General features: G+C 34.1%; 2 protein-coding genes across 2 annotated transcripts; both read left to right on the plus strand.

Annotated features, from left to right (window-relative positions):
- Window positions 1-346: 346 nt before the first annotated feature.
- Window positions 347-4285, plus strand: LOC141596541 (uncharacterized). The gene is made up of 2 exons (XM_074416741.1): window positions 347-473; window positions 3518-4285. Exon 2 carries the CDS (start codon window positions 3525-3527, stop codon window positions 4074-4076), a length of 552 nt encoding a protein of 183 aa, XP_074272842.1. The 5' UTR covers window positions 347-473; window positions 3518-3524; the 3' UTR covers window positions 4077-4285.
- A 10843-nt stretch (window positions 4286-15128) lies between these two features.
- LOC141596533 (cyclin-U4-1-like) lies at window positions 15129-17649 on the plus strand. Its single transcript, XM_074416733.1, has 2 exons — window positions 15129-15598; window positions 17218-17649. Exons 1-2 carry the CDS (start codon window positions 15261-15263, stop codon window positions 17519-17521), a joined length of 642 nt encoding a protein of 213 aa, XP_074272834.1. The 5' UTR covers window positions 15129-15260; the 3' UTR covers window positions 17522-17649.
- Window positions 17650-21958: the final 4309 nt, after the last annotated feature.

The raw sequence follows: 21958 nt of genomic DNA on the forward strand, positions 1-21958 counted from the left end.
GAAAAATTTGAGTTTTGACGTCAAAAAACTATCATGTAACTTTTAAACTTTATAGAGCTCGAAAAAATATACAAAAACTCAAATATATATGGAGTCTGATGTAATATTAGGATATTATGTATAATCTGTCATAGTTCGACATTACCATAAAAAAATTCCGAACATAATAATTTAGAAAACAATTTTAATTTTTTTTGCAGGAAAACAATTTTAATTTGTTTTGTGAGTTTGTGTTGTTTTAATTGGATTAATTACATCACCAAAGCACTTCCATCTTCCCTCCGTCTTTCCTACTCCACCCAAGTTCATCATAAAGCTTAAATAATCCCCCAATTTTATACGCGACAAACCTAAATTACTTTTCAAAATTCATCAGATCTAACAATCTAACATTTATCTTTCCCCAATCTTTGTATAATTTAATCTTCTTCACAAAGATTCGATCTTTTTATCAATTATTCGATCAAATCAAGGTGCGTTCTTTGTATTTTCATCTTTATTTATTTAATTGATTATTTCATTAGTTTTTCGTAATTGCATTTATTGGGCAATCAATTTGGTGAAGTTAATTGTTAATTTGGTATATGCGTGTTCATGTGAAATTTGGGTTTGTGATTGAAATTAAGAAAAGCCCTAATTTTTGTGTATGTGAGAGCCTTGATTGTTGAGGTTTTAAGTATGTCGAATTGTTTCTTGAGTAATTATCATAGAGATTGATACCAATTGTGTGAATTGTAGCTCGAATTTTGTAATATTGACTTAATCGAAAAGGGCAATCTAAGGAAGTGATTGAATTTTCGGGTATTTGGATTCGATCTCTCTTCGTAAAGAAACCTGAGTAACGTAAAGATAGTTTGATTATTAGAGTAGAAGTACTAAGATTGAAAGTTGCATCAGCTCACAAGGCTGCAGGTTGGTTTTGATGTATTAGGGTATTTTAGGATTCGAGACTGGTGATACTGTAAAGCCGACAAGCCTTCAGTGTGATCAGGGGCTTTTGTTTACGGCTCGTATGGATTGGGGATGATTGTGAGGAGTGTAATGGAGTGAGTGACAAAGGAAATTGTTAATGTAACCAAGTAATGAACTTTTTTATTAATTGAGGTATATAACATTGTAATGGTCTGTTTTACGCATAGAATGGTCTTATATAAGTTTTTGTCCAAAGGAAAATAAGAAGCATTGGTGATGGAAGGTATAGGAAAGAGATAACAGAGGCTAATTGTTATTTTGTTGAGACAATAAGGATGTACTCCCTCCGTCCCGGTCATTTGTTGTCCTTTGGTTTTGGCACAAAGACCAAGGAAAGAGGAGAGGGCCAATAACTAAATGACAAGTGGAACAAATTGAGTGTGGATGATCAAATTACTCATCAAGCTCATTCTTAAAATAGAAAGGACAACAAATGACTGAGACACCCAAAATGGAAAAGGACAACAAATGACCGGGACAGAGGTAATAATAGTTACCCACCTTTCCTCTAGGGCAATTTTATGAGCTTCATTGGAGAAGTAATGGTTCCGCTACCGCCCTTTTATGCTCTCTTCCGTCTTCAGCACCCCTTCATCTTCCCACTTGCCTCCACTATTTCACTCTTTTTCTCCTTTATTCATTACCTCCAATCGAAGCAATGGCTTAGTAGGATGATTTTCTGTAGTATAAGTGATTAAGTTACCAATTTTTTTTGTTAATGGATGGGCGAGTGGATCATGCATGTAGTTTTGTAGGAGATAGGAATCTCCCTAGAACATTCATCATCAATGATTGTTTGCAGTTTCCGCACGAAGTTGTCTCTGCATGCTTTTTAGTTGCTTCATTTATTCCTGATTACTTATTAAACAGTTTCATAGCTTATTCAACCTCCAGTTTTATGAGAGAATGCGCTATAGTGTCAGAGGGAAATAGGCTTTTGAGTGTGTCCACAGTAATACCAAGTAGCTTCCACTTCAAACCTTCCCGAGTTGCCCCTTTACCTCTCAGTGTTTTTGTAAGAACTTTGCTGTTGATACCTGATGATAACATGCTCTGGTGTGTACTGTACAATGATACGAGTAGCTGCATGTGACATCCTGGCTCATTTTTGTATCACATATTCACATGTATAACTAGAATCTGGCTGTTGGTTTCAATAGCAGACACTATCAACTGTGTAACAGAGCTTATCATGTAGTACTCTCCCCACTGGATCATATTTTCAAAGATGTATTGGAGTCTTGGAGATGGTTTGTGTTTTGGACCCTGTTAAGGCATCTCTACCTAATTCCTTCTTCCGTCGTGATTTCTCTCTTTGTGTTATTAACATAAGGGTACAATTGTTGTACTCGTTTGTGTTGTTGTGGAGATCTAGTTCTCATTTTTTTGCGATTTGTTTTTGAAATTAGACCACAACAATTAGAACTGCGCTCTTATGTCATTAAGTGGTGGTTGTGAAACAATGTCACATTAATAAAATTAATTCTACTTGATTATGTATTCAATGGTGGATGTGGTCATACACTCATACAAGAAAGGGGATTGTTGTGAATTAAGGATAACATGAGAATTAACATATGATGCACCAAATGTAAGACTTCAAAAGTGGATATAATTAGCTTGTTAGGAATGGTAAGACCTAATAAATCAGGGGAACGCGAAATAACTTGGAATTGAAGAAAATATAGCGTTAGAGAGGGTAGAGTGACGGGAAAACGTTCATGTTGATTATAATATTTGATTTTTTACGCAAAGATTTGACTTAATTTTTAGTTGATTATTTTTACTTTTCGTTTGTTTTTTTTTCAATTACTTATTTGTTTTTCATCATACTTTTCCAATGCTTAATATCACTTCTTTCTCTTAATTTTTTTTTTTTCGATCCTTTTTATCCTGTTTGATGTATGTTCTTACCTTTCTTCTCTTCAAATTGTTTTATTGTCCATCATGCTCCGTTTGACCATTAAGGCATTGTGTTTCCTTTCCCTCTACTTTCTCAGTGGTTTTTCATCCAGCAATGATGGTTTTATACGCTATACAGCATATATACCAGGAATTATAGACCGTGGTTTGGTTGTTGCTCTAATGTTGCCTCTGTGCACTTAACTCATGAATACTGCCTTCCAACTTATTAAGCAACGCTCGCCTAATCAAATTTAGCACGAGATTTGAGAACTCTAGAAGTTCTTGAGATTGGACCAAATTCGATTTGCTCTACCCATCATTCCATCAATCTAATTTTTTATTTAGCTCATACAACATTACAACAACACCTACAACTGCTAATACTGCAGCAACATTACCCTAGTGCTCTAAGGGCTTTTGCATCCTTACCCCCTGTGCTAGCTTAACATAGTGGGTGGTTTTTCTAGATGACCAAAAATAAAATCGCGTCCAGAATTACGTTTATCTTTTTATAGCTCGTAACTATCAAAATCTCTTTTTGGAAATCAAGTTCGCAATTACAAGTCACATCTATGTTGTTGCCTTAACTTGCTATGATAACTCAAGAGTGTGATATCTGACTATGAACTGTGGAACACAGGTTGCTGATGGGTGCTTTAATGTCAAGATTTTGGTTCATGTTATTTCCGGCAAAGGAGTATAAGATAGTAATTGTTGGTCTAGATAACGCTGGAAAGACAACCACCCTATACAAATTACACCTTGGGGAGGTGGTTACTACCCACCCTACGGTGGGTAGCAACGTGGAAGAGCTTGTGTACAAAAATATACGGTTCGAGGTGTGGGACCTGGGTGGGCAAGATCGACTGAGGACATCATGGACCACATATTACCGAGGAACAAATGCTGTTATAGTGGTGATTGACAGCACTGACCGGGCCCGCATTTCGATTATGAAAGACGAGCTCTTCAGGTTGCTTCCAAATGAGGATCTAAACCAAGCGGTCGTGCTGGTCTATGCTAATAAACAGGATTTGAAAGATGCGATGTCAGCAGCCGAGATTACTGATGCTCTTTCGCTTCACAGTATTAAGAATCACGATTGGCATATCCAGGCATGCTCAGCTCTCACAGGAGACGGACTGTATGACGGGTTGGGATGGATTGCCGAGCGAGTTTCCCAGAAACCGGCGAGTTAGTTGGATATGAATTGATATTTTGGTTTGCTTTTAACATGTGTTTTTGTACTGGTTGATATTGTAATAAGTTTTTAAGTTGAATCAGATTTATTTTACCTGTTAAAACTGTAACATGTTTGTCAGTTGTCTGTATGTGACGGCTAGTCAAGAATGCACATCATTGTGTGAGGCGATGAATCAAGATTGTTTTACCTCCCTTGTTCTAAAAAGAATATGTAGAGTATTTTCTTCGGTGCTGAGAATATAGAGTATGATTACAGATGCGACCATTTTTTTTATGTAAACGGAGTTCCAAGGATGGATATTCGGATAATGTGTACGACCCTCAATGATTTTACTATGCTTTTCCAAGGTAGGCCATTTCGAAGCATCAGATGAGGCCGTGAGTCATGACGACACAAATATGATTAATACAGTCTCAGAACTCACCATGCTAATTACTCCTACTCCTACCCATCATAACATAGGGAGGGAATAGTGGAATACATTGCTTGATATTCCCTTTGTATACCGATCCACACGGTTTTGGCCGCGCTGCCCTACTAGTTTTGTTTTTGTAAAGTTTTGAAACACAAATTATTGTGTAAGACAGTTTTATACGAGTATTAATTCAATGTAAAACCTATAAATTGTTATCCTTATCCCACCGATCAAAAAAATAACCCCCAAAAATACCCACCGTCTTTCTATCACATCTCCTCGTATCTCGCCGGCGGCCTCACCCTACTACTTTTGGTCGCCGGCGAGAGTCTCCTTCTCCGGCATCCTCTTTATTTGCAGTTTTTTATGCTCTTATTTGCAGTTTTCCCCCTCTCCTTTTGGATTTCTATGCTCTTTCCAGGGGGGCAATTGGGTGTTTGTGCTGCGACGAGTCTCCTTATATTTGCATAAGTTGCAGGAAGTCGGTGCTGGAATAGAGGGATCGCATCTTATCTGTAAGATCTTTTAATTCAATTAAGGTTTCCGGCTTCTTATTATCTAGATTTTGATCTGTTTTTCCGAGTTCTTCCTGTTCCAATTTCATCCCTTTATCGGTTAAGCTCTTTTACAATGGAATATATGTCTCTCCTTCTTAATCTTGGTGAAATTTTGGGTTGTGATGATAACTTGTTGTTGATGATGGTGACTTGGTTAATGGATTATGAGTTTGGGGAGCCTTCGTTTTACACTATCCATATTATAAAAGATCGCGGTAATTCTCTTTTCAAAGACGGTAAATTTTCCCTTCTTTGGTAGTCTCTATAAATTAGCTCTTGAATTGTGCTGCTTTCTAGCCATTCCACCCACAGACGATGAACCTGTGGCAGCTTCGCTTGCCTTATCCCTTGTCCTTAATTTAGCGGCTTCCGAGTTGAAACTCACTCGCTATAATGAGGCACGAGGTATCTGTAATTTTGTCTTAAACTATGATCCCTCCAATGTGAAAGCTTTGTATCGTAGAGGCTTTGCCTTAAAGAAATTGAATCTCCTTGAGGAGGCCATACATGATTTAGAGCATGCCTTGAAACTTGACCCGAAAAATAAGGATGTTGCTCGTGAACTCACTCGGATCGATTGCCTACTTGTGAATCCCAATGGGAAACGAGTTGCTTCTCCTTTTGATCCTATTGGCGAGACGGGAAAGGTAAGAAACCTTTACATGTTGTCGAAATGGACAACAAGATTGAGCATGATAATGTTGTGACTGACGCCTCTTGTAGTAATTTGGAGTTGTTGGAAAATGAAATTAGTTGTGCGCAAAATGTTGGTTGCGAGAGTTCAGACGTGATTATGGATTCCACCACCATTACTGAGCCTTACCCCTCCAAGTCGGTTTGGGTATGATAGTAACGCCTCTGTCTCCCTTGATCGGGAACTTCCAAATACGATTTCACCAACAAAAACAAACCCACAAAAATTGTCTCTATCACCCAAGGATTACGAGACCTTGAAGCTTGGGAGGAATCTACAATATTTCCATCCCAAATCTGGGGCTTCCATAACTGTTCGACCCCTCATCACAAAAAATTCTATCTTGATGGGAACTCCCCATGAAGACCCTTCACGGGAAGCAGTAGTTCCCTCTTTTTCTCCTTTGCCCATAAATCCTTATACAAATATGGATGTTGGTCTAGCAAGCAACAACAATCTGATTCATTTTGATGATGAAGATTCTGATCATCATGAGGTTAAGAGACCTCGATTGTCTACCGTGGGAAGTTTAGATCGAATTTGTATGGTTAGCGAAGTTTCACAGATTGAAGGAGCTATTTTGGACCGCCGAGGAGAATGTCATTTCTACCCCCTTGCCATGTCATAACATGTTTGTTTTCACGGCCATGAAGACGCATTCAAGGAGTGCTTGTAGCCGTAGCCGATTTCAGGCTAAGTCTTTTAACCGACAATGTTCGAGCTTGGTTCGACCTAAGATAAAGGGTAAGTCAATGTTGACGTTTAGAGCTTCATCTCTGTTTTTTGCGGGTTTGCCGCTACGAGAGAAGGTTGTGTGTTCTAAGAGGAAAGACGAAGACTCAATCCAATTTGATTGCCTTTTCCACCCACCGTTTAAAAAGCGTCGTCTTTGTGTTATGTTAAATTCTGTTTGTAATAGTAGTTACGTTAGTTGTGTTTCCTCTACTTCGGGGGTCTCTACTGGCCCCCGCTTTGTTGTGTAACGTGTTTGTATGTTCTCGGATATTATGATATCTATAAAAATAGTACACTGTTGTCTAAAAAAAAAAATTCAATGTAAAACCTTTCATAAGGTTCGTTTATTAACTATCCATTTTCTAATGAGGGTTCACATATCTTTAATAGATGTCGGTTCTACTCATCTTTAAACCACTCATACCTTATGTAATTAACTTATTATTATTATGGTCTAATGTCTCTATTAAACCCAAAAGAAACATCCCCAAATTGTGTCAAGTTAAGTTGTACAAAATGATGTCGGTTTGAATGAGTATATGATTCCAAGATCAAAAACATGGACAACTCGTAAGATTTAGTACATGTAAACTGTAATGCACGTTCTTATGTTGTGCTTCTCGATCATTGTTTTCTGCAACTCTCTGTGTTAAAGCATCCAATACCATTCAAGATTTCATATAACATTATCTGTCTCTTGTACATTTGCATTTCTTAGGCTTTAGACGGCTGTTTTGATGGGATTCTGGGGTGCAAACTTTTTACATTCTTTTCATGTTTAATTTCGGAAAAAAGGTCATATCATTAGCATGTGGTTTAAGGGTTTAAGATTTATGTTTGCTTTATTTTGTAAGAGAAAAATAAAACAATCGGCAGAATAATGTAAACTATTGACTGAGGGTAGGGACAGAGGGACTACTTGATAAAGCCATGTCTTTTTACCTCTTTCATTACTATCATCCATCGAAGTCATGTAAAATTCTGGGTAAGATCTGTGTTTCAAGCTGAAGCTTATGCGTTTCACTATGCGATTTATGATGCTATTGGACGTGATTATTGGCACATTGAAGCTACTACCGACTGTTTGAATCTGGTCTCCAGGTTGCTGGCATTGCTGTTTTGGATTATCATGTAAAAGCCATCCTTTATCGATTAATAATCTACTAGTTTCAACTCACTGTTTTTCTATTAGTTATTGTCCTATAAACCTTAATAGGATTGCTCATTCTATAGCAAAATCAGTTACTCCATGTTTTAAGTATATCTTTTCTCTCACAGTAAAAAAAAATGGCAGTACACTACTTACAACTTACAAGTTACAACAAATACTATTGTACAATTTGCAATAATTTAACTTGCAAATTTTTTTTGGAGTCCTAAGACAAACTAGTGTCATTGTTGTACAAGTCCATTACAAGTACTGTTCCCTATAACCATGATGCCCCCCCCTACTTCGACAAATTGATGAACCTTACTAGAAACATCCTTCTCATGGAATGACAAGAATGTATGACTGTATGAGATGACACGATATTTACAATATAAGTGTAACTTCACATAAATATAATTCGACTTAGCTAGTGACATCTCACACATAAAATATGGCTCGATATTTACAAAATAAGTGTAACTTAACAAAATTATAACTCTCCCTAATTGACATGGCTGACATTTCACATATGAAATATCATTAGAAACTGAAATAAGACGATAAAATAGTTGACAATAGCCTCATTGACTTGAATCAAACCAAACTCGACCCCTCTTGATTCAACACACCAATTGAGCTAACCAACACAACTCGATCAAAGAATAACTTAAAATATGGAGTAGCTTATAATAATAGTGATGAGAATAATCTGATATACAAAATTCAATTAGTAATTTACAAATAGTTTAGCCTTGATTCTCAAAAGTGAGTTTTTGTTTTTCAAGCTTAATTTTTCAAAAGTGTTTTTCAAAAGCAGAAACAATAAATAGCTGCTTCTATTTCTATGGGCAAAAATATGGATTTTTAGCTTTTGAGAATTTTTGTTTAACTTTTAGAAAATGATGTGTTTGGCCAAAAAGTGTTTTTGAGTCTAAAAACACTTTTACAAACTAGGCCAAACACACACTTAATAAAAATATAGTTCGCCTTAATTAGTGACATCTCTCAAATAGGATCATACAAAAATCCATTTCCTGAATTGCAAAGGAAATTTCAATGCCATCAACAATTGCTCCAAAAATTCTCATTCTATACTATCATCACAAATTCTTGTTTGTGACGGACGCTATCCGTCACAAACAAGAGACGGGTACCATTTTACCTCATAAAGTACCCATTTTTTCTCTCTCTGCAACACTATTCATGTGGTCCCCTTTCTCCACTAACCCATTTTGTTACCATTTTATCTCACAAAATATCCGTCACAAATGGTAACCCGTCACAAGGGAGAGCAATTGTACTATCATATGCTTTTTGTAGATCCATTTTGAATAAACATCTAAGGGAAATTGTATTTACATTGTATAGTCTAATTATATCCTGACATATGAGAAGGATATTTTCCATGATACTTGTCCTTTGTATGCAGAGGGGAATCTAGCTAGTAGCAAAAGGTTGCATTCGTTATTCCAAATTTTCAAAAAATGGTTAAAATTATCGATTTTTACTACTACAAAATTCTTAAATATAGACCCTAACATAAGTATATAACAATATGAGGCAAATTCGCTACCCCACTATTTTATTTCTAGGTTCGCCATGCTTGTATGAACCCCCTTGGGTTGGTGAAATCAAGTCTTGATCTTTCCAAACTTTTCCCGCTAAAATACACCGACTCAAATATGGAGATAAATATTTCTTTCATTAACCAAATCCTTTCATTAAAATAGTAGTCTTTGTCTTCAATGAGATTTTGTGTTTCATCAAACTATGATAGTTTTAATAAACCTAAATTATACTCCTTTTATTAAAATAAAATAAAATAGGTATCAAATTATAAATTACAAATGACTAAATCTTTCATTTGTGCTACTAAAAGAGAATGATTTGATGCATACTTATTATGTACAAAACTAAACTATGAACGATTATTACTAACTTCGCCACAAAAAAAGAATAAGAAGAGAGAATTCATTATAATAATTTGACAAAATCAATAAAATGAAATTATTGACTTTGAGGTATAAAAAAATATTTTCATTTAAACACATATTTCATAGCCTTTTCTCTCAATTAGTTTTGAGATCAATTTTTTTTTTTCAAAGGAAAAAATATAATTAGTGAAATATGAAAATTAATGAAATGTCAAATTAAATTTTAAAAGTAATGCATTAAAATTTAAAACTTCTATATATACCGCGCTTTATTGGCGGGATCTAGACTAGTTGATCTATCAAAAAATTAAAACAAGATGATAAATAGTTGCCTAATTGACCTGAATCAAACCTCTCTTAATTCAACACACCAATAGAATTAACCAGATAACGAACGCAATCAAGACAACTCAATCAAACAGTACTATAATCTCGACAAAATCCAAACACGATACAAACCGACATGCCTTAACTACTCAAAGTACATCCAACTAAGGCTCCGTTTGGCAAGGCATTTCAGGTACCTGATTTGGTCAAAGTAGCTTATTTGACCAAAATTTCAGGTACCTTATTTTTTTGTAAGCGTTTGGCAAGTAGCTTATTTAACCAAATAAGCTACCTGAAATGAAATGCTACCTAGAGTTGCGTTTGAGATTTCAGGTACCTGATTTGGTTTGATTTTCCGTTTTTACCCTTTAAATCCATACTATTAAATAATTATCATATCATTTTACGTCATTTCATCAAAATCAGTTACCTTTTCAGTTAATTTGCCAAACATTTTCTTATATAATCAGCTATCTTATCAGTTCCTAATTTTCAGATACCTTATCAGTTACCTTTTCAGGTTTCAGCTACCTTTTCAGTTAATTTTGCCAAACAAAGTCTAAGGCTCTGTTTAGCAAAACTAACTGAAAAGGCAGCTGAAAACTGAAAAGCTAACTGAAACCTGTAAAGGTAACTGATAAGGTAACTGAAAATTAGGAGCTGATAAGGTAATTGATTATATACAAAAAAATGTTTGGCAAACTAACAAAAAAGATAACTGATTTTGATGAACTAACGTAAAAGGATATGATAATTTTTTTTGAGAAAATAAAAGGATATGATAATTATTTAATAGTATAGAACGAAGGGGTAAAAAGGGAAAATTACATCAAATCAGGTACCTGAAATCTCAAATGCTACTCTAGGTAGCATTTCATTTCAGGTAGCTTATTTGGTTAAATAAACTATTTGCCAAACGCTTACGGAAAAATAAGGCACCTTTGAAATTTTGGTCAAAAAAGCTACTTTGACCAAATCAAATACCTGAAATGTCTTGTCAAACAAAACCTAAAACGATTAGTAGCTCCATTTTTATGCAAACATATCCCTTAATATATGCATTATGATAAACAAACATCGTGGATTGATGGAGTATAATCTGAGATTGAGTTCGTGATGGGTCACTATAATTAGGATTGTAATTGTAATAAACAGGACCACACCACCACATATCATTTAGTGTCGTAACACGTGGCTATTTTTGATTTGCTCTCCACTTTTTTTTTATCTAATTTATAATTATTTTCTTGACTTAGAAAATGACCATTTCTGTGATTATCGACAACAAGGGAAGCATGCTACAAACAGCTGCCATTGATCGAATATGCTTAAATAAATTAAACTAATCTAACTTGCTCAGTTAAATTAAATTTTTCCTGATACCATGTTAAAAAAAGATAATGATAAAGTGAAAAGAAACCATTAATCTTGTATTCCATATCTGATTTACAACAAATTACAATGTACCTATAATTAACGAAAAAGTTAAATGTACACAAGTTACCCATGAACACTTAGATCAACTGGTTATTCTAGCTTAACTAGAAGTCTCGTGTTCGAGCCCTAGGAATATAGCAGTGTTAAAACTCATGAGGGAGAGCTTTACCGCCCTAGTAATCCTACCTGGATCGAATCCGAACTAAACCGGATACTTTACACCAAACGATGTAATGTATGTTAGGAAATCGTGTCTATTATAAACCAAACTCGGTAAACAATTTTTTTTTTTTTTTTTTTTTTTTGCAGTAAAAAGAGGTAACCTTACAGACCTAGTTCAGCTCTAGCTAGGTTATGGACGACCTTATTAAGATGACGAGGTAAGAAAGTAAAACAAAAACAATGAAAGAACGTAAAATAGTACTCAATATCCTGCAACAATCCCTCAGTCAAATGGTGAGGCGATTCCACCCCAGCAAGTTGAAGACAGTCAGAGGAAATGTCCAAATGAAGGATGTTACGACCCAAAGCCCACGTGATAAGATCCCGAATTCCCATATAGCCTCGGCTTGGATGGCAGATTCTGCGACAAAACTACGAGCAAGAGTGGAGTAGCGAACTCCCTCAGGCGAATACACCACCCACCCCAAAGAAGCTTGACAAGAATCCACCCAACTAGCATCAACTTTAGCACGAAAAGACATACAAGTACCTTTTTCCCCCCACCATGAAAAACGGAAAGTGATTTCTAATATCACTTCTAATGGTGTCCAAAGGGTCAAAGGAAGACAGCCCCGAATGCGAAGCCTTAATAGTAGCTAACTCCTCAGCCTCTAAAGCAGCTTTAGCCACACAAGCTTGGAGATTATAGAAATAGTCCACCGAGAACGTCTTACCTGAAAAAATCTCGGTAAACTAAGTTGAAACATCATTTTAAAAATAAGTCACAACACTAACATGTAACCAAATTAATCACAGTTTTGAGGTTTATAGCAACCACATTCGTTTTAAAGCGATATTAATCTCATTTAACGAGATTACCACGACAATCGATACTGTGATTGGACTATAATCGAGATTCAATACTACTCCGTATGAGTTAAGTAAATATATTTACCATTATTATCAATCCCTTGTACTCTTGTAGTCTCGTTGATTAACAAACAATTTGCAAGAACATGTAGAGATGATGACATGATGTACTTGCTCGTACTGAGATGTTTCTCAGTATGTTCATAATTGTACAAAACAATTAAACTAATAAATCATCAATAATTAAATCAACAATCCCTAGTAATTCTTTGCTGTGATTGTCAGAAATTGTTTGTTAGATTTGAGATTTAATTTGCATCAAATTGTATGTAAAATGACAAGCTTTACAGATCACAAAATTAAAACTCTATCAAATTGTTCACTTTGTTTTTGTAGTAACATGACAACTCATTTGATATCTAATCCAACACGTTAAACTTTTTCACGTGATTTATAGATTACGCCTTCGCATAATGCCATGGTAAAATCTCACTCTTCCACGGGTATGTGTGTTTGCCAATAATTGTCAATTGTCATTGCTATTTTTTTCCATGTCAAATAAGGCACAAGACCATACAATATACGGAGTATATGGGAAGAGCTCGTTCGTATATCATGCTGGTTTAGGGCCTGATAAAACCAACTAGGCCCGTTAAAAAAATAAAAAATATGCTTTATGGGCCGAGTTAAGGCTAAAAATCTCTAGCCAGACCCGACCCGTGCAATCCAACCTCCCCAGAAGGGCTGACTAAGGGCCTAGCCATAGAAGTCGGGCCCGTGTATAACACCCCCGCCAAACTATGGGCTTGGAAGCATACTCTAACGGTAGCTCACCAGGCACGTTGTGTACTTAGCCCACATGTCAACACGAGTCTTTTACATCGCATATTGGTCTCACTCATGCCCATCTTGGAAACTTCCAGGAGGTTACCCAAACCCATCCTAAGATTACTCCCAATAAGCATGTTTCACCCAAACCCATCGCAATTTGTTGATAAGAGTGGTACCACGCAATATAGACGACTCGTCCATAAGGCAGCAGCCCACCACCCTCTTGGTCGTGTTATGTTTGTAGCCAGGCACGGCCTGAACATGTTTGCCTGGACCGAACATGTGAACGGGCTGGGCTGGGCCGGGCCACTACCGTGCCAGCTTCTTCCAGCCCTAGCCCTAGCCCCAGCCCCAGCCCCACCAAGTAGCCGGCCGAGCGTCATTTGTTTTATTTTTATTTTTTTTAGTGCTCGGACCATGTCGGGTCAAAGAAATGTGGACACTAGCTCTCAAGGGGGAATTCGGGCTGGCTTAGAAGTGCGAGCTGGGCCGGGCCGAGTGGAGTTGCCAGCACCATTGTACAGCTCCACTCACCGTGCTCGCCTACTCTCTTCTCCTTTCACACATTTCTTCTTCTCCACAACCCTCCATCAACCATGCTTTATCTCGACTTTATCCAGCTCCCAACCTCTCACTCGAGATTCAACTTGAACTCGGAACAACTTGTCTTATTCAACCTCATGTGGCTCAAATAGCATTCATTGAATAACCCAAAGATGAACTTCATCGGCAAATATACGATACAACTCACGCAAAATACGCCGGTTTTAGTAACTTGAATCACTTATCGACCCTCTTAGCATGTACAAAACCCGTTTTATTACTTCTTCTTTTTCTTTCTTTTTTTTTTTAAAAAAAAAAAGTAAAATAAAAAATTAGATGCTGTAGCGTGTTTAGATTCCTGGAATATGTACTTTAGGATCTTTACAAGTAGCTGAAGTAGGTATGTATCCCATAAAAGTTGGGTCACAAACTCACAATTACTTACTCTCACATGTTATCACATGTAAAGTTGTAATCTTCTACATTTTTACCCTTGTGGATATAATTTCTCTCTTATCTAAATCTTCCATTATTCTTGCATGAAAAAAGTCAGAGATAGTCCTCCTATGTTAGTGGAAGACAAGCATATATATAAAGTGACTTCCAACATAATTTTCAAATGAAAATACGAAACTTATACTCCCTAATTGCTTAAATAGTTAATTCTAATTAAACACATTTCTACTAATCAACTTTTTTTGTCTTTAATTTCCCTCTCTCACAAGTTAACTTTTGAATTAAGCATATGATTACTTAAATTCAAAATCAACATCCTCCAACTTTTTCCTCCACAATAAATTCAAATTAGAAACCCTTTATGTTCTTCACTCACATTTTGAAACTCTCATCAAACCTAGGTAACTTGCCAAAAAAAAAAAATACTTCAATACTATACCCATCAGATCGATGCTAATTTCGATAGTTCTTTTAAAGTGAGTTTACGCTAAATTATTGTAAAATTCTTAACTAAAAACAAAATCATCGATTTTAAATGTCATATGGTATACATAAGTCAGTCTTGAATAAAAATTTGTGAATACTTATAACCCAGAAGAAAAAAAACCTTGCATACCCGTGTCGGACTTGGATCCTGAAACATAGGTAGAACTCTCGAACATTTCATTTAGATCGAAAACATGATTTTTTTTTTTTCATAAAATAGCTAAATTTAACACTTAAAAATGTAACTCTGTCAAATATTTCTAACCGAGTCCATGCAACATAAGAAAAAACTACTCCTTTAGCATACCAAATCAAAATAAATCATGAAACCAAGATCAATTAAAACCAAAAAAAAAATGAAATTCCACCCATGAACCCAAGGTCAATTTAGACATTTCCAAACCCAACTCATCCTTTTAATTTTTAACCAACTTACCTGTCCCATAAACATTGGCACATTGCTATACCCTTGCACAATATAAAACCCATGAAGAAAAAACTATTTCCTTAACAAACATCCCAAATAAAAAGAACATAGAAAGTATCTATCTATCTATCCCACCATTATTCTTCTTCTTCACCATGGGAGAGCTAGAAAACCCAACCACAATGCCAAAGATGATCAACTACCTTTCTTCTCTTTTACAACGCGTCGCCGAGTCGAATGACATCCATAGCCTTTCAATTATACCACAAAAAGTTTCAATCTTTCATGGGTTAACTCCTCCTACAATTTCCATACCATGTTATTTAGAGAGAATTTTTAAGTATGCAAATTGTAGTCCTTGTTGTTTTGTTGTTGCTTATGTTTATCTTGATCGTTTTACTCAAAGACAACCTTTGTTGCTCCTTAATTCCTTCAACATTCATCGATTGTTGATCACTAGTGTCATGGTTGCTGCTAAGTTCATGGATGATTTGTAAGTATTTATACTACTCTTTCCGTCTCAGTCATTTATTTAGTCTTTTTTTATTATTTTTTATTAGTATATTAATCAAAGATAAATAAATGATCGGGAGGTAGGAGTACATTTGTTTTTGTTGAATTATGCATATTTTGTAACTTGATTGAATAATTAGTGAGTTTTGTTGTTCATGCTAAATTCTTGAGTTTAATTCTCTATCAGTTGGTCTTTTGTAAGACCGTTTTACAATAAAATAGTCTAAGTGAAAAATAAAACTATATAGAAAACATGTTTAACACAAATGTTCGATCAAGAAGGAGCTAGGTCTTACACAAGAATTTGTGAACTTTAATTTGATTTTAGTGGGTTTTATGATTGCTTATGAATTTATAATTGCAAATGAAATTCTCAATTTTATAATTGCAAATGAAATTCTCAATTTTATAAGGCAAATTGATTTGCGGGTTTTATTCACGTGCTTTTTTTTTTTTTTACTTTTGTTGAAAATTTAGCTTATTACTTAGGTGCTGTTTGGCCTTGATTATGGAAAATGGTTTTTCCTTTTCAAAAGGAGTTTATTCATAAGTTACTTTTCGGAAAAGTTTTAGTTGTTTGGCCATACTTTTGTAAAAGTGGTTTCTCACAAAATTTATATGTTTGGCCTAACTACTTTAATACAACTTTTGTTTGTTTATTTGGTTTTTTATGTGAAAAGTAGAAGTAGAAGTTGCAATTATCTACTTCTCCTTTTGGGGGTGAATAATCAGTTTTTGACTTTTCAAAAGCACTTTTAAAACCCTCTAATTTACCATGTTTGGCCAAACAACTACTTTTTTAATTGTAAAAGCACTTTTAAACTTGGTCAAACAACACCTTAGTTGAATTATTGATTTATTATTGGCTCCAAAGCCTCCAATTGGGTCTTTATGATGACTTGACTTGATCACATGTCTCTTGCTTGTTTCTATCTTATATTTGAATATTTGGAGTTAATAAGATTATGACATTTTTGTTTCCATGGTTTTTGTTGGATATTATAATATTTAACTAAATAACTAATCAGTTGATCTTACTTAAAACCGTCCTAGTTTAAGACCGTTCACGACTCTTTTTTTTTCACCACTATTTTATTTGGGTGTGAGAGTCGTTTTAAGTTTAACAGCTTAAATAAAAATTGGTGTTATATTACTTTGACAATTATACTTCGTTCATTACATAATACAAAAACCCGCTCGCATAATTTGAGAAATGTAGTGAAATGACTTGAACGTCTGAAAGACGGGGCGAGAGTACTATCAACCATGTCATGATCAAGCAACTGTATGAATTAACATCATATTATTTTTAAAAGAAAAAAAAAATCTATTTGGACCAACTAAATCCAGCTACCCATCAAAATGTCACTCTCCAAGAGTTAATTACAATAGTAAATTCTAATCAAATATTTCCATGTAATTATAATATATATACATATTTTGTGTATCTTTCAATATTTAATTTATTAATGTGTGTCTTTAGGGTACCGTGGTACACGTTAGGAAAAAATGATATACTCAGTTTCTATGATTCTTTTTAAAAGTTTTGTAATTTTTTTTCCAATTTTATCTAAGTGTTGCAATTTTTGTATTTTTCAGGTATTACAACAATGCATATTATGCCAAAATTGGTGGAATAAGCACTACAGAAATGAACTTCCTAGAGGTGGATTTCTTATTTGGTTTGGGATTTCATTTAAATGTGACTCCTACCACATTCCACACCTATTGTTCTTACCTCCAAAGAGAGATGTTGCTACTTCAAACCCCTCTTAATCTAGTTGTTTCCGATTCAAATTCGTCGATAATTATGGGTAAATCGACGAATAATAAGCTAATTCACTCTTGTTTCGATGAAGATGAGACTACTTCTCATCAATTACATCAACAATTAGCTGTTTAATTAGATTGTTAATTCATGGTATTAACGTTATATTGTGATCGACATTGTATCGTGATCACTTTGTTAAAGTATTAGATGTTGATTCAACTGTAATTTGTGATGGTATCAGCCATGATTTTAGACCGTGACACGACATCCCATCTCGAGAATGAAAGCAATATCTAATATCATGAACTACTCTAATTAGACCAAAGTCTTGTAAGCAAAGTTTGAATTTTTCTTAGGTCCGCTCCTGCCTTGATGCGCTTTAAATTTTGAAAGAATTTTCTTCGTAATCAACCAACATCCTTTAAGTGAGTAAGGGTGTGCTAGCCTCCGACGAATAACTTAATTATTGTACTTATATTTTTATTTTCTTAGTATAAAGGGAGTTATATTTTTACTAACTAAACTAATTGATATCTGTAAAACTTAATTATTATCCTTAATTTGTAGGGATATATTGTCTCATTCTAATTTGGGTTGGTGGAATTATCAACATAACATTTTGCAACAACACTATGTCACTCTTGTTTGTCTACTTTATTAGGCAAAATTTGGATCTCAAAATTTGATGTCAAGTTATAATTGGCAATAAACATAGTACATGTGGGAGTGTTCCTTTACAGACTGGATTAAAAGAGTTTTAAATGGTCGTGTGCTCTCACTTTCTTACAGCTTGTTATTGATACTTTGTCCACATTCCTCAATCCAAAGATTCCAATTTTTGCTTGCTTTCTAAATTAAAGGTAAATCTTATCAAAGTTATGTTCGATAGTTTTCGAGTTGGTTTCAGTCTTGATCTCGGAATTGATTGTTGTATAAAAATGCAACGGCGGCAACCTTCAAAGGTTGTAATGTGGTCGAGACTTTTAAAACGTGTATTATGAGATTAATGTGGATTGTGATCGCGATTTTAAGGAAATATGGAGCAAATTCCAAATGTATGTATCGCCCTAAAATCGAATTGGTAACAAATTAAATCACAATTAATCCGTTGGATCATGGATAGAGCGTTAGAATTAGGAAAATTGTAAACATAGATTGTGCATTGTCTTTGATTTTGAGGGATAGTATTTTATCGTAATTTTAGAAATATCTACAAAAACTCAATTACTCGTACAGAATTAAATATGAGAGTATGATACTTTCTGCCCTAATCATATATCAACCTGGTTTTCTTGCTTGTAGAAAAACGAAGACATTTAAACAGCGATCACTAAGTACATGTTCAATTGAACTTAATCTCAGTTTAGTTAATTAATTTATTTTAGTTCAGTTTAGTTCAATTCAATTCAATTTCAGATGTATATCAATTCAAACGATGCATAAATTAGAAAATTGGCTTTTGGGATAGTAGAAGAGGGAAGCTCACGAGTAAGCCCCAACCAATCAACCCCACATGTAAGAGGGAGAAAGGAGATTGAAACGTGAGTGAAGAAAACAAGTGATATCAACTACTCCTATATCAATTATGGAGAAATGGAGGGGGACATAACTCATAAGGCATGTGCTTCATGGTTGATAAGTTGATATGCACTCATCCACTCTTGGGTCTTGGTCTTCTCTACTTCTAAAAACACAAAATTTTAGGGATTATTTGCAGGGACGTAGCCAGAATCGAATCCTAGGTGGGGCCGAAATTAAGCTTTTCATCTTCGACTTAAATATGTCGACGAGATTAAAATACCTCGAAATATCTGTTATAGTACACGTTATCGGTTTTCGATAATACTTAACTTCTCAATATGTCTTAAAATGTATGAATACAAAATTAGAAATTATTAAATGAGTATTATATGAAAATATTTAGAAATTAATAAAGTGTGTATGGAACAAATAAAAAAAATGGTATAGGGGTAGAAAATATTTCAAGAATCATTGTAAAAATTGTAGAGACAACTCATGGCATAAGTTTCTTCATTGAAGAAACAATAAAAAAAGGGTGTTGATTTTCGCAGTACGCATTTTACTCATTACAGTATTGAGTTTCCCATATTGCCCTTCTCATTTCTCCACCCTCATTCTAATGCATAAATTACGTAAAAAAACCAACCCACTGATAAAAGCTTAAATAAGGGGGAAAAAATTAAAAGGGAAGAGTTTGTCTATGGATAGATTGCAATGTCTTACAACTAAACCAAGGACCAATTGAACATGTTGTACTTGTTGTTTTTAATACATCAAGAGTAAAAGACCCCGGGCCAAGGCCCTGGCAGGCCCTGTTCTAGCTACGTCATTGATTATTTGGTTATCCTTCTAAAACATACTTCCTCCGTTCCATATGATAATTTACGTTTGCTCTATGCACGTATGTCAATGCTTGTTTTCTTTTGTTTATATCTTTAGTTACATATCATTAAAAATTATAAAAATTTGATATTTATAATACTCTCGGTAAGACAATTTAAACAAGATCTCACATGACTATCTTTTATGTTATACATTAAAAGTTGTATTGAAGATTCTTCTCACTTATGAATAGTGCCCAAAAAACAAACGTAAACAATTCAATAGAACGGAGGAAGTATTTTATATCTTATATATAAAGTTGAATTTAAGCGTGTGGATTCGACATTTGTCATCTTTTAATTACTTAAGTATACATGCATAGAATTCATATATATATATATATATATATATATATATATATATATATATATATATATATATATATGAATTATGATTAATAGGTTATAATCTTCGTAAATGATTAAATACTAATCTTTGTTATGGAAGCAAATCAGATTGATATGTTCGTTAACTACTTACCATCTCACTATCACGTCGTCGTGCAAAATATAGTTTGCTAAAGTCTAGAATATGTGCGTGTTCCAAATCTCAAACCTATTGTATATGATGACGTAACAGATGCGAGAAAGATAAATAAAAAGTAAAGAACAAACAAGAAAACAAACAAACGGATTTACGTGGTTCACTATCGATGTAATAGCTACGTCCACCAGTAGAAGAGAGCGGTATTTTATTGATATTGAGGAGTTACAGATTTCAAAGTTGAAATTGGTATGATATATATTAACGGTTAGGGTGTTGACTTAGAGAGTTTATATAGTACTCTCTAAGACCAATACAGAAAGACCTAGAAGACCCAAAACAGAACTCTAGCCAAATAGATATTAGGAAAGCCCTAATCAAATATCGTTTAGAGAATTTAAATTAGGAGACCCCCGTAATAGTCGTTCGAAGCAGCAACTATCAGATTTAAGTCATTATTCAACAAACAATAGTCTAAACTATGAGAATATATGTATGTGAAGTATATTGCTATCACAACATTCTTTACAAACATCTCAAATTTGTTAAGGAGGAATAGGGCCTTGTTGTTTCCACCAGCCGAGAAAAACAAGGTATGCCAAGTATGTTTAATACGAAGTACAAGTCTTGAACATATTTATGCATGAAATAAGGCAAAAAAAAAACGTTATGAAGCTTTGATTTAACCTTTTCTCGAACATTGATTCATATAAGCTAGATCGGCTTTTTAACCATAGAAAGAAGCATTGGAATAAGTCTAAATAAATTTTCTGATACAAACTTTCCTAAGCTAAATGAGTGACTTAACTATTTATCACCCTATTTGCATTCACGTTTTTACCATTCATCGAACAAATAATATGGAGTACTGAAATAAAATCAATTCACTCTAATACCCAATTAATTTAAGAAAATACTAAAATTTGATCCCAAATAGGATTGTAAATGATCTGAGTCGGCTCGTAAAGCCCTCGAAATCAACTTGGTTAATCCCCTATTTACTAAATGAATAGATAATCTCACCATTTTTCCCTCCAAAAAGCATCTTCATAAATAAGGAAGCTAATAACAATTAATTGTATTTGCTAAATAAGGAACTAATAATTATATTTTATTTCATTAACTTACTATCTTTTCATTAAAATTAATATTTTCATCAAATTATATTATTTTCACTAAATCTAAACTATAATATCTTAATTGAAATCAATTAAATTTTATATAAAACTATAAATTGCTAAATATATTTATACTATTATTAGAGAATAACTTAGTCCATACTATAAAACAAAATTGTAACTTGCTTTTATTACTTCCGTGCCAAAAAAAAATTAAGAGAATTTAAAAATTAAAATCATTAGCTTTGTGGTATAGAAAAATATTTTGATTAAAATACATTTAAGCACATAACTCAATTCTCTTGATTAATTATCAGTTACAACTATTTTTGTTTCAAAGAAAATGACAAGAAGTATGAACAATTAATAAGATACCATTAATATAAGTAATTTATTAAAAATAAAAAATACTCTAGATACCGTGCATTTACTGCACGGGGTCTAAACTAGTTTCTTATTATTTAGTTTTGGCATTTTAAAATTATTTTTGTTCTTATCAGACTGTTACTAGCATTTGTGATTATATTTGATAACTATTTTTTATGAAATCAACAGCCCGAAGGCC

The sequence above is a fragment of the Silene latifolia genome, chromosome 8 (genome assembly GCF_048544455.1).
Source record: "Silene latifolia isolate original U9 population chromosome 8, ASM4854445v1, whole genome shotgun sequence".
NCBI lineage: Eukaryota > Viridiplantae > Streptophyta > Magnoliopsida > Caryophyllales > Caryophyllaceae > Silene > Silene latifolia.

Bases quoted from the DNA above. Each gene is read 5' to 3' on its own strand.
- LOC141596541 (XM_074416741.1), top strand. From the start codon at position 3,525: ATGGGTGCTTTAATGTCAAGATTTTGGTTCATGTTATTTCCGGCAAAG.
- LOC141596533 (XM_074416733.1), top strand. From the start codon at position 15,261: ATGGGAGAGCTAGAAAACCCAACCACAATGCCAAAGATGATCAACTAC. The intron at 15,599-17,217 runs GTAAGTATTTAT...TGTATTTTTCAG, and splicing joins GCTAAGTTCATGGATGATTT to GTATTACAACAATGCATATT.